General features: G+C 52.5%; 1 protein-coding gene across 1 annotated transcript; it reads right to left on the reverse strand.

Annotated features, from left to right (window-relative positions):
- Positions 1–9,229: 9,229 nt before the first annotated feature.
- Fgf19 (fibroblast growth factor 19) lies at positions 9,230–12,579 on the reverse strand. Its single transcript, XM_052761099.1, has 3 exons — positions 12,319–12,579; positions 12,027–12,130; positions 9,230–9,523 (listed from the first exon to the last, which is right to left on the reverse strand). Exons 1-3 carry the CDS (start codon positions 12,569–12,571, stop codon positions 9,230–9,232), a joined length of 651 nt encoding a protein of 216 aa, XP_052617059.1. The 5' UTR covers positions 12,572–12,579.
- Positions 12,580–13,331: the final 752 nt, after the last annotated feature.

Below are 13,331 nucleotides of genomic sequence, written 5' to 3' on the forward strand. Positions count from 1 at the left end.
ACTGCTCTAAAGGCCCAGCGTGCCATACACCCGTTGAGTTCGTTCCGGGTCACCTCATAGTTTGCAGGTACTAACCCCACGCGCGTTCGGGGAGTCAGACATTCCTCACCGGACGCACCCATAGATCCTGCGCTCAGACTCGCGCGACGAGTTCCGTGCATGACCACCAGGGGGCGCGCCTGCGCTTTGAACGCTGCGCGGCACTGCACCTCTTCCCCCCGCCCCGTCTCCCCTCCCGCCCCCTCCGTTAGCGGTTTCACCCTGAAACCTTCCGACTTCATTTCCTTCTTTCCTCCCCTAGTCAGGACTATTAAGGACCACGCAGGAGTCAGGCCTTACTCTTAGACTGAGGGGGGGTATGGCCGGTGTCACTCAGGACACACCCTGAGTGAGACGCTTGGGCTGGCACAACTGGACGCCCAGCCAGCACAGACACACTGGGGTCCTCCCCCTCAGCCTTTAGTTCAGGGCACGTCAGCATCCCCATGAAAATATCCAAACTGGCCCATGCTGGCCACTGCAGGGTGCACTACCCACCTCCTTACCTGTACCTGGCCTCCAGCTGTGACACGGGGCCACAGGAGGCACACAAACTCCTTGACAACCCTAGGCCTCCACCTTCCCACCTGGAAAGTGGGAGGCTGGATGCATATTGGTGTCTGCTAGGACTGCCGGAACAACATCCCACAGAGAAGTGGGTTAAATGGCATTGTCACTCTGAGGCCAGGAGTCCCTGAGGTCAAGGTGGGCAAGGTCCTGCACACACAGCCTCCTCACAGCCCTACCCAGAAGACTCTGGGTCGTCTTAGTTACTTCTTTTTATTTTGTGTTCGTTGGTGTTTGGCCTCCATGAATGTCTGTGTGAGGGTGTCAGATCCCCTGGAACTGGAGTTACAGACAGTTGTGAGCTGTCATGTGGGTGCTGGGAACTGAACCCCGTCCTCTGGAAGAACAACCAGTGCTCTCAATCGCTGAGCCATCTCTCCAGTCCCTCTTTCTGTTTTTTTTTTTTTTTTTTTTTGGTTTTTCGCGACAGGGTTTCTCTGTGTAGCTTTGCGCCTTTCCTGGGACTCACTTGGTAGCCCAGGCTGGCCTCGAACTCACAGAGATCCGCCTGGCTCTGCCTCCCGAGTGCTGGGATTAAAGGCGTGCGCCACCACCGCCCGGCTCTGTTTTTTTTTAGTCAGGGTCTCACTATGTAGCCCTGGCTGTCCTGGAACTCACTAAGTAGACCAGTCAGGCTTTGAAGTCACGGACATCCTCCTGCCTCTGCATCTGAGTATTGGAATTAAAGGCATGTGCCCCCATACTACATCAGGCTTTTTTTTTCCCCCTTTACAGACTCTTATTATGTGGCCCTGGTTAGCCTGGAAGTCACTATATTGATCAGAACAGGCTAGCCTCAAACCTCAAGCTTAGCTCCACCTAGCTCTGCCTCCTGAGTGCTGGCATTGAGCGCGCGCGCGCGCGCGCGCGCGCACACACACACACACACACACACACACACACACACACACACACACACACACGAGTGCAGGTGCCAAGCAGAGGCCAGAGGTGTGGGATCCCTGGATGTGGTCCTCCGCTAGAACAATAGGAATTCTTAGCCTCCGAGCCCTTGCTCCAGCCTCCAGATTACATTTATATACTTATTGTATGAGCGCATGTACCATGGCGCACATGTGGGGTCAGAGGACAGTTCTCTCCTTCCACTATGTGAATCCCCGGGATTGAATTCAGGTCATCAGGCTTGTGGGGCCGCAAACGCCTTCATTCTCTGAGCCATCTCCTCTCTCTCTGCCTCCTCCCCCCTTTTCCTCTCTCCCATCTCTTTCATCCCAGGCTGGCCTGGAACTCCTGATGTAGCCAAGGGTGACCTTGGATGCCCCAGGGAGTGCAGGGATCACACCAACACACTTGGTTTCTGTGGTGCAGGGATCCACTGCAGGACTTCATGCAGGGACCCCTCCCTCTTCGTGGCCTGTTGGTCTGCTCGCACAACCTCCCACTGCAGAGGAGTTCTGGGGACTCAGCCCATTGTCCTCTGGAGACACTGCTGGGGATCCATCCCAGGCCCTTAGGAACGCTGAGCCCTCACTCCCACTACCCAGCCGCACTCCAGGGCCCTCTTTGTTGTTGTTGTTGTTTTGCTTGTTTTTGTTTTTTAATTTAGAGCTGGGCCATGGTGGCTCACACCTTTAATCCCAGCACTTGGAAGGCAGCGGAACTCTGTGAGTTCAAAGTCAGCCTGGTCTACAGAGCAAGTTCCAGGACAGCCAAGGCTACACAGAGAAACCCTGTTTCAACAACAACAAACAAAAAAAACCAAAAACATACCACGGGGTTTCTGCTATTATATTTAATTTTTTAAATTTATAGCCAGGCATTGGTGACCCTCACCTTTAATCCCAGCACCTGGGAGACAGAGGCTGGTGAATCTCTGTGAGTTTGAAGCCCGCCTGGTCTACAGAGCTAGCTCTAGCTCTAGAACAGACAGGCCTACACAGAGAAACCCTGTCTTGAAAAAGCAAAAAAAGTTATTTTATTTTATTCTTTATTTACTTTGAGACAGAATCTCTCTCTATAACCCTGCCTGTCCTGGAACTCACTCTGTAGACCAGTTTGGCCTAGAACTCACAGAGATCCATTCTCACATATATTTGACTTTCTAGCCTGTTCTTAGTTACCCCTCCCCCATCGCCTTTCCAGCACTCCCCTCTGGCTGCTTCCCAGTTAGGCCTTCCTCCAGTGCTTGCTAGTGTGTGTGTGTGTGTGTGTGTCTGTGTGTGTGTAACATGTACACATGTGGGTGTGGAGGTCTGAGGCTGATGTTGGGAACCTCCAACATTCTTCCACTTAATTCTTTGAGGCAGTCTCTCACTTAAACCCAGAGCTCACCGATATGACTAGTCTCTCTAACAGGATTGCTCTGGGGAGCAGAGACTGGGATCCTAGGTGGGTGCCACCCTCACCCCATAAATATGTAGGCACTGAGATCCAGCCTTCACGCCTCTGACCAGTGCTTTAACCACTGAGCAATCCCCCAGACCTTTCCTTTTTTTTTCAGGTTGCACGAATTCCATTTTCTTCCTCCTCATGCTCCTTCAGGATCTCTCTGTCCTCTCATAACCCCCTGTCTAGTGTTATGACACACAGACACATACACTCATAGAAATACATACCCAAAACTTTTCTTATTTTTAAAAGATTTTTAAAAAATTATGTGTATGGGTGTTTTGTTTGCATGTATGTATGCATGCGCACCATATGCATGCAGTGCCTGAGGAGGCCAGTAGAGGGTGTCAGATCCCACAGAACTGGAGTACAGTTGTGAGTCACCCTGTGGGTGCTGGGAACCAAACCTGGATCCTCTTCAAGAGCAACCAGTGCTCTTAACTGCTGAGCAGTCTCTCCAGCCTCCACGTATATACGTTTAAATCTGGATTCTGTGTATGAGAGAGAACATGCAATGCTCGCCTTTCTGAGTCTGGTTTTGTTTTTTAAGCATTTCATGTATTTATTTTGTATGCATACACACATATGGAAGTCAGAGGGCACCTTCCAGGAATCAGCCGTCTTCTACCATGTGGGATCCAGGGGTAAAACTCAGTCGTCTGGCTTGGTGGCAAGCCCCTTTACTAGCTGAGCCCTCTTGCTGGCCAGAGTCTGTCCTATTTCTTTTAACATGATGGTCTTTAGTTTGCTCCTTTTCCTGCAACACCCCCCCACCCCCTTTCAGGTTCTTTTAAAATGATTTTGAAAAAAGAAATGCAGAAGAGGGGTGTAGAGAAAGACTTCTTCCACCTCCTTATCCCCAGAGGCAAATTCTTACCTGTTTCTTTTTTTTTTTACGAGATGCCCCGGATAGAACCCAGAGCCTCTTGCTTGCTCGGCCTGTAGTCCACCGCTGAGACCCATCCCTGGCCCCTCTGTTTCTTATGCCTTCTTTTGCCAGCGTTCCCTGCACTGGGTGGGTGTATGTGATGTACGATTGTGACCATCCTTTCATGTAGACATGCGCATATCTGCTCCTTCCACCGGGCAGCCCACTCTGAGACTGTACCCATGAGGCTGGGCAGTCACCAGAGGGGGGGCCTCTAACCTCTGTGACTCCATGTCAGCCCACTCTGAGACTGTACCCATGAGGCTGGGCAGTCACCAGAGGGGGGGCCTCTAACCTCTGTGACTCCGTGTAGCTGCCTGAAGTTTGTTCCCCAGTCATTCACTGTATACACTGCAGGTCGAGGGGTGATGCTCCCCATGGTCGTACGGGAACCCCGAGGGGGGTGGCGGATGCAGGGCCACCAGACATTGCAACATCCTCCAGGAGCGAGGTGTGAAGAGAACATGTCTGGGGAAGGGGCTGGAGCTAACAGTTCAATGATGAGCATGGACAGGCTCGTGAGGCTCTGGCTTCTATCTCCAGCCCAACATCAAAAACTCACACATCACCAGGAATGGCGGTGCATGGAGGGAGGCGGGAGCATCTCTGTGAGTTTGAGCCCAGCCTAGTGTACACAAGTGAGTTCCAGGACAGCCAGGACTACACAGAGAAACCCTGTCTCCAAACAAAAACAACACGCAGCTCTGTGTCTGGGGTTCTTTGTCAGTTACTTACAGACGGACTCATATGTATGGAGACCAACCGTATCCTCCGCCCCTCAGCCCTCCACTTCAGCCGAGGTGAGGATGCTCCCCGCTCTTGCTCCACAGCCTGCAAATACTTCCCTGGGTGTTGCTGACAGGTGCCATTTTGCTCTTTTAGGTGGGGACCGTAGCTCAGTGGCAAAGCTCTTGCCACTTGTTCATGAGGTCCTGGGTTTGATTCCCCAACACCACCACAAAATTTTTTATTTATTGGATTTGCTTTTTTTTTTTGTTGTTTTGTTTTGTTTTTTGAGACAGGGTTTCTCTGTGTAGCTTTGCGCCTTTTCCTGGAACTCACTTGGTAGCCCAGGCTGGCCTCGAACTCACAGAGATCCGCCTGGCTCTGCCTCCCGAGTGCTGGGATTAAAGGCGTGCGCCACCACCGCCCGGCCCTGGATTTGCTTTTTATTAATTGTATGTATTTGTGTGCCTGCATATGGTTGTATGCACACTTGTGCAGGTGGTCAAAGGAGCCAAAGGCCTTGGATCTCCTGGAACTGGAGTTCCAGGCCATTGTGACCCGCCGTGTGGGTGCTGGGAATGGAACCTGGGTCCTCTGCAAGAGAAGCCAGTGTTCTTAACTGATGAGCCATCTCTGCAGCCTCAAGATTTTGTTTTTTTAAACATAAACGTTACCTTCTCATCAAGCTAACATTATGTAGTATGCAGCCTGAGTCCATGTAAATCAGTCTCTACAAGGCACATCCCTGAAGCTGCGTAGCAAGGCCCCTGTCTGTCATCCCAGGCCTCTGGCTGTCATCCCAGTGCCTAGGTGAAGCAGAAGACTAGAGAATTGGAGGCCAGTCTGAGGACTGGAGACCCTCTGAAAAGAAGCCCGACCATTGCCCAAGACCCTAGGCCCCGTCACTAGCATGAACTTAAAAAGTTTAAATGTAGCCAAAAGAGATGGTTCAGTGATCAAGAACACTTGCTGCTCTTGCAGGGGACCCAGGTCCAATCTCAGGACTCACAGGATGGCTCTCAACTCTCTATACCTCTAGGGGATCCTATACCCTTTTCTGGCTTCCATGGGCACTGTGTGCATGTGGTGTGCTGATATATACCTAGACAAAACATACGTATACATAAAATAATAGTGAGACCTTGCCTCAGAACAACAATAAACACCAAATCACAAGCCAAGGAGTATGAGCATACACAGCAGAAGTGCTTGACAAGCAATGATGAAATCCCTTGAAACAAATGGAAATGTGGAAAACCTCTGTAAAAAAAAAAAACACCAAGTTGCTGGGTGGTGGTCAAGCATGTCTTTAATCCCAGCACTCAGGATGCAGAAGCAGGCAGATCTCTGTGAGTTTAAGGCCAGCCTGGCCTACAGAGCTAGCTCCAGAACAGCCAGGATGACACAGAGAGACCCTGTTTTGAAAAAACAAAAGCAAAAGCACCAGGTGGAAGGTGTGACAGACACAACAGGCAATGCTGGTTACTGACACCCTGCAGAGACTCTCACCGCCCAAATCGCTATCACACAGCCTTCGCTGTGGGGGAAGGGAGTCCAAGTCTGAGGAAGAAAAAAACATAGCCCCAGTTTCCATAATGACTATTTACAATGCAGATCCCTTCCATGGTCTCTCACTTCTACCAGGTGTCTGCCACAGGGACACCCCCTCCACATCAGTTCTGCCACACCTGCCCAGGGCGGCAGCAGCAGATCCCACTGGTGAGGCTCTCCACCCGCAACTCAACTAGGCTTCGGCCCCACTGACTACAAGTTCGGTGCCCAACCATGACCCCTCTTCCTGGGTTTCCACTAATTTGATCTATCAACCAGCAGACTATGTATTTATTTTGATTTTTTTTTTAAGTTTTACTTATTTATTATGTATAGTATTCTGCCTGCATGTATACCTACTCCCCAGAAGAGGGCACCAGATCTCATTATAGATGGTTGTGAGCCACCATGCGGTTGCTGGGAATAGAACTCAGGACCTCTGGAAGGACAGCCAGTGCTCTTAACCTCTTGAGCCATCTCTCCAGCTCTCTTATTTTGATTTTTTTTTTTTTTTGAGACAGGGTCTCAATATGTATCTCTGGCTCTCCTGGAGCTCACTCTGTAGACCAGGCTGGCCGCAAACTCACAGAGATCTGCTTGTATCTGCCTCCCAAGGGCTAGGATTAGAGGTGTGGGCCACCCATGCTCAGACTGTTTATTATAAAGGACACAGATGCAGGGAGCCAGGGTGGAGAGAAGGTTCTGTGCTTCCCAGACCTCCCAGGTGCTGCCTGAGCTACAAGTTCAGAACCTTCCAGAAGCTTCTCTGACCCCAGTGCTAAAGATGGCTATGGAGACTTCATGAAATAGGCATAATGGGTCGGATCACCCGCCTTGGTGTCAAACATCAGTCCCTCAGCCTCCCCGATGTCGGAATGGCTGGGCCTCATCCAGGGTGAGGGTGAGGGATTCCAGCTCAGGAAGTCTATTAGCATACCAAAAAACGCATCTTCTCCAAGATTCCCGGGATGTCAGAAGCTGTCTGGCAGGAAATGGGGACCAGGACAAAATACATACCTCAGCAGTGTCACAGCCAGGCCCCTTTCCATTCCAATTCCCTGGCCACTCAGCCCTTCCCCATCCCTGCTTTCTCCTGGTCCCTGGAAGCTTTTCTAGAGTCAGTTCCTAATCCAGAAGAGGTAAATCAGAGCTGGGGGTGACTCCAGTGATCAGAGGGGCTGAAGGTCTGAGCCCTTTGTTTCCCTTGGGGACGCCACTCACCTCTGCTTCTCTCAGAGTCCCTAGGGGACAAGGACTGGCAAAGGCCCTCAGCTGCTCCCTCAGGGCCACCCTGCTCCTGCCCCTCCTCCAGCAATCAGAATTGACTCTCTCACTGTTCTTGAACCCGCCCACCTGAGTGCACATGGCCATATGGCCGTCTCCATCATCACCCTGCCCTGCTTCCTTGATCCATTTGTTAACAGCAGACAGGACAGGCATCAGGACTTAGGCGTAATGCCAGGTTCCCTCTGCCCTTGATACTGAACATAAAGAATCAGGATTCTGGTGACATCCTCACTCTCCAAGACATAAACACACACACACACACACACACACACACACACACACACACACAGATATAGATATTTTAGCTGGGTATGGTGGCACACGCCTCTAATTCCAGTACTAGGGAGGCAAAGGCAGGTGGATTTCTGTGAGTTCGAGGCCAGCCTGATCTACTTATCGAGTCCCAGGACAGCCAGAGCTGTATAATAGAGAAACTTTTTCCCATAAAGACCAAAAAATAAAAGGGGATGTAATTTTTCAACAAGCCTCCCCGACGCCACCAACCAGTGTGTCCCCCAGTAACAGAAGCCGATGGTGAGGGCTTTCTGACTTAACGATATTATGTCGTCCTGGTCTGACCTGGTGGTTGGGTATGAGGGGTCTGAGAAGCCAGAAAGGGAGCCACCCATTGCCACCAAAGGCACCAGGCCCCCTGTCTAGACAGGGCTGTCACCCCGTCTGTGGCTCTTCAATGCCTCATTTGCATCCCACTTGGAACAGCACACTTCTGATACAAACCAACTCCTTTTTAATGTAGAAAACAAATGTCACGTACATAAATACGATCTGGGGCATAAATAAAGTAAGAAAATAAGAGATGTATACAAAATAAATTACTTATAAATATCACGCTGCCAAGTAAGTGCTGTGGAAAAGGCTCCACATCCCCCCCCTGCAGGCGCTGGAAAATTTAGGGCTTCCTAATCTTGTTGTTCATTTGCAAATGAGGGGTGCAGGTTGACACAGGCAGCGGAGGTCACACTGAGCCACACAATGCTTGGTGACCAGGGGTAAGAGCCAGGAGCTGGGGGCAGGAGGGCACAAGTGGATGGCCCATGAGCTCCGTGCTCTGGGCTTGGAGAGCCCAGGTGAGCTCTGAGAAGGGGAGTGAGTGGGCAGATCCAGGCCCTGGAAATTCGGAGGCACATGACCAAGTTAAGCTGCTGGGGCACAAATGGCAGCTTTACTACCCACGCAGCTGAGTCCATGCCTGAGCCTGGCTGAGGGTCACTTCCATCTGACATCTAGAAGTGGGGGAAAGGGCAATTAAGTGGTCAGCTGGAATTCTTAATCCCCAAACCACCCTGCAAGGCTCCCAAGGTTTTCCTGGCTGCCCTTTGTTCCAAGTTTGTGATCCCAGTCAGTTCTAGCCAGGGGCACTTGGGGACAAGTTGAGACCCCACAAGGTCCAGTCAGTCAACACACACTTCAGAGCCCACCTCCTGCACATGGATTTTAAATGACTTCGCACCTTCTGGCTGCCCTGCTGGAAATGTCCAAATTACATAGATTTGGCTCAATAATAATGTTTCACAGGAGTGAGTTCCCCATTAGTAGAGGTATTCAAACAGAGCTGGAGTAACCTAGCCACAGGTCAGCAGCCACACTAAGTCAGCCCAGATGGCAGCCAGGCAGGTGGTCAATTTAGGTTCATGATCAAGTCTAGCCACTAAAACCACACACGGTCAATGTGAGACTTAGAATATGTACAGCCTCTAGCGCATCTTCCTAAAGGGGAAGTTCGTGGGACACTGGGGTTTTCTTCATCCTGTGAGAACTGCGTCACTTCTGGAAGCTGGGACTCTTCATCTCCATGTCCTCCACCATCCCGAACGGATCCATGCTGTCGGGATCCAGGGGCAGAGAAAACAGTTTAGACTCCAGCTGGTCCCTGGCTTCCAGGAAGGACCGGGGGAACATGGGGATAAATTTTGAGGGTCCTTTGTTCTGGAGCTCTTGCCTGTATTTGGACCTGATGAGGATGATATGGAGGTGGTGCTTCGGGGATTTGTACTGGTTGTAGCCTAAACAGTCCAGTTCCTCCGTGAAGGTGCAGTCTTCTGCAGAGTAACGAATCTTTGGAGACAGAAACAAGCAGCTGTGAGCATGAGCGCTGAGGTGTCCCGGTCCCACTGCCACCAGTGTGCTTTCCTATCAACTGCCTTAAACACATAGAAAGTCAAGCAAGGTGGTGCTCACCTCTAAGCCCAGGACTCGGGAGGCAGAGGCAAGTGGTCAGTTCAAGGCCAGCCCAGGTTACACGAGACTGTCCCTGTTAGCTTATTCCAGTACTTTCTCTTGAGACAGAGTCTTACTACAGGTAGCCCTGGCTGGCCTGGAACTCATTATGTAGACTAGGTGAACTCAAAGATTCACCTGCTTCTGCCTCCTGCGTACAGGGATTAAAGGCATCCATACCCATGCCAGGCCTGGATTTCTGTTTTGAGTGTCTCACGTCCCCTAGGCTGACCTTGAACTCCCGATACTCCTGCCTTCACTTCCCAAGTGTTGGGATGACTACTGAGCACCACTGTGCTCGAATTATGCAGTGCTCAATTGAGCCCAGGGTTTCGAGCATGCTAGGCAACCACCCCACCAGCTGAGCTCCATTCTCCAGCCCTGGTATGTTTTGAGACTGGGGTCTTAACCTCACAGCAATCCTCCTACCTCAACTTCCGGAGGGTTGAGCTGGCAGATGTGTACCAATTATCCATCCCAGTCTCAGGCTGAGCAATACTCATGAAGCCACTGGCTTTTAACTACTGACGTTAAAGTCTGGTCGTTATTTGTGAGCTTTGCGAACTCTGTTCCCAGTTTAGTTTTTTTGGGGGGTGGGGGTGGGGTTAGTAACTGCAGCTTTGTCTGAGCACCCGGGGATAAAGCGAGAGTTCCTGTCTAGACCTGCAGCACAGGAAGCTTTTCTAATGCTGAGGTGGTTGAATCTCCTACTATTGTGAGTAGAGAAGCCCCCCTCACAGGCAGCTAGCTTGCCAGGATCTGCCTGATAATCCGCGGCCCCTCCCCCACACCTAGGCTCAAGCCCGGACCCTGTGGGTGGCCGGAAATGTGTGCTGCAGGAAGCTGTCCCTGGTCCTCATCCTCAATATCGAACATTCCTAGTCCCCAGGATTGAGGGACCAGTGTCAGTCTCCCAAACTGGTGCCACATCCCTTTGGGGAGCCTGGATGGTTCAGTAAACACAAGCTGTTGCTCCTGAGGCTGCCGAGGTCGCTGAACTGCAAGGTAGAAGAGCCGTGGCAGATAAGGCTCTGATAACAGGCTAATTCCAAGAACCCACTGGCTCCTGCCCTGGCTGATGGCACGGAGACAGAGCCGCCAGGCAGCAGGGGCTGTGTTCCCTGGAAAATGTGAAATGTAGATAAGCACAGGATGTATTTCTCTTGGAGAAATTTTTTAGGGAGAATTGGTCAACCTTTCTGTATATAGGAACGATAGATAGTAGGGCTTCTATTTAAAAAGAGAGGTCAGGGAGAATTTGTGATGGACTATGCCCCAATAGATCGGGGGCAGCACTGGGATTGAGGGACAAAGCTCCCATGGGCCTCCCCACCCCATTTTGATTAGGGTAGAATGGGGGTCGAACCTCCCTCCCAGCACCCTTGCCACAAATAGATATCTCAGGAAGGTACTGGTGGGAGATTGGTCCAGGCCTGCGGTATCAGCTTTCAGACAGGCATCGGACCCCCTACTTTGTAAACCGGTTCCTCTGCAGACCCCTCCCTTCTCTGCAGACCCCTTTTTTTTTCTTTGTGATCTTTTCGTGTAGATAAATAGACCTCAGAGCCACAAAACAATTTTGAGACTCTTAAAGAACAACAAAAACTTTGAGCCTGGTAGCCATCGTTCCCCACAGGGGACCTTCTCCCCTGAGTCCCTGCTCCTCCCAGGAGCCCAGGGCTGCTGGATGGGAGGCCTTGGCCAAGGGACCTCACACGGCCTCCTCTTGTACTGCCAGAGGGACGGCTGAAGGCTTCTTTGAACTCGCAGTCTTTGTTCCCACAGAGCCCTAGCATTCATACTTCCACCCTCCCGGATTCAGGGGTTACCTGGACCTGGCCAGCCCTCCCCACCCCCATTCCCCCAGGTCCCGAGCAGGTGAGCCCCTCAAGGACGTTCTAAAGTACCCTAGTCCTACATCACTCTGTGTACCTAGGACATAGACGTTGACTGAAAAAGACACTTCCTTTCTTCTTCTTTTTCTTTTACTTGAGGGAGAGAAAGGAAATCGAGGACCACACACGCAAAGACTGGAGATGAAAAGGGCGGAGGTGGGTTTTCCTGTTCAATATCAAAGGGGCCGAAAGCTGAATGGGACTCAGCAGCCAGCCGAGCCAGCCTTTGGGAGGATTAGACATGCTCCGCTGGCCTCCTCATTGCCCCGCTACAGCCTGGGGCCATCACTTTCCGCGCGCGCGCGCGGAGGGCGGGGGTGGAGTGGGGGGGCGGGGGTAACATTAGCTTCACTAGCACTAGCTACCTCGCCCTCGAAGTTTGAAAAGACCCAACCAACAGGGACCCAGCGCGGCCTCGAGCTTCCCTCCGCGTGGAGGGCACTCACCAGCCCCCGTATCTTGCCGTCAGCGCTCATGCAGAGGTACCGCACGCTGCTGACGTCCTTGATGGCAATCGTCTTCAGAGCGACCGCGCGGAACTCTAGCAAACCTGCGAGCAGGAGAAGGAAGAAGCTGCAGCCGGGACCCAGCAACACGTGGGTAACGGCGGAGCCACACTGCTTCGCCCCTCCCCAGACCCAGTCTGAGAGTCCAGGGGATTTGTGAAGGCTTTGGTAGCACGCCCGCGAGCTCCTGGGGACGTAAGGGACCCGAGGGGACGCGCTGGCAGACACTCACTTCGTTCGTTTTGTTCGTCCTCGCAGTCCACGGAGCCGTCATTCCGGATATTCAGGAAGCAGTTGGAGATGTGGGGACCAGCAGCGTACAGGTGCTGCAGGCGGGTGCTCTTGCCCCAGCCGTAGAGAATGAGTGGCTCTTCATCAGACAGAGCCAGGGATCGCCGAACCAGGGGACGCCCAGCCACGGCCAACCACAGAGTGGCCAGCACCAGGGCTCGGGCCACCGCACGTCCGTTCTGCGTTCTCCACATGGCACCTCGGGAGAATTCGTGAGGCGCGGCTATAAAGGTGGCGCGGAGACTGCGATGTAGTAGGGACGCGAAAGGCAGGCACAGAGCGGCAGAAGCCAACAAGGCAGCCGAGCGCTTGCGGCGCGGGGCGCGCAGCGCTGCTGCTCCGACGGCTCTGTGTCTCTGGGCACGCTGCCTTATATACGTCTCGTCCCGCGAGCCCGCGGGTAGGTGACCGTGGCATCAGAGCATTTCTCCTCCTAATTGCATCAAGTCTCCGCCCCCCGCACGCACCCACCCAGGCCCAGCCCAGTGACCCCGCCCAGGCCGGCCAGATCTGCAGGAGGAGGAGCCCCCACTCCCCTTTGCGACCCCGTCCCGGGGAGCAAGTGCTCAGTGTGTAACATCCTGGTGTTTATTGAATAAACTGTTTTAATTTTTGCTATTAATTACTGAGGTCTCCCGGCCCTGGGCTCTCAGAGGGATGCGCTTGGAACGGTCACTGGAGACTGCAAGGCGCGTAGAGCTCTGCCTCCTTGGGCCCCAGTTTGAGTCTTGGGCCCTTTCCCTTAGCTTGCCATCTCAGATCCGACCCTTCCACGTTCTCCCGGTCCCAGACCTAGGTCCCCTTTTCCTGGATATTTGCCCTGTACAGTGGAGACGTCGTGGGAGCGCACTAGGTGGCGCTTCAGCCCCAGTTTCGCCCTCCACTGTGCTGCCAGTCGCTCTCTGCGCGTCCCCTGCCAGCCTCGCGCGTGGTCTCCCCAAGGCGAGCGTCACT

Source organism: Peromyscus californicus, unplaced genomic scaffold (genome assembly GCF_007827085.1).
Source record: "Peromyscus californicus insignis strain IS unplaced genomic scaffold, ASM782708v3 Scaffold_4__1_contigs__length_199733344, whole genome shotgun sequence".
NCBI lineage: Eukaryota > Metazoa > Chordata > Mammalia > Rodentia > Cricetidae > Peromyscus > Peromyscus californicus.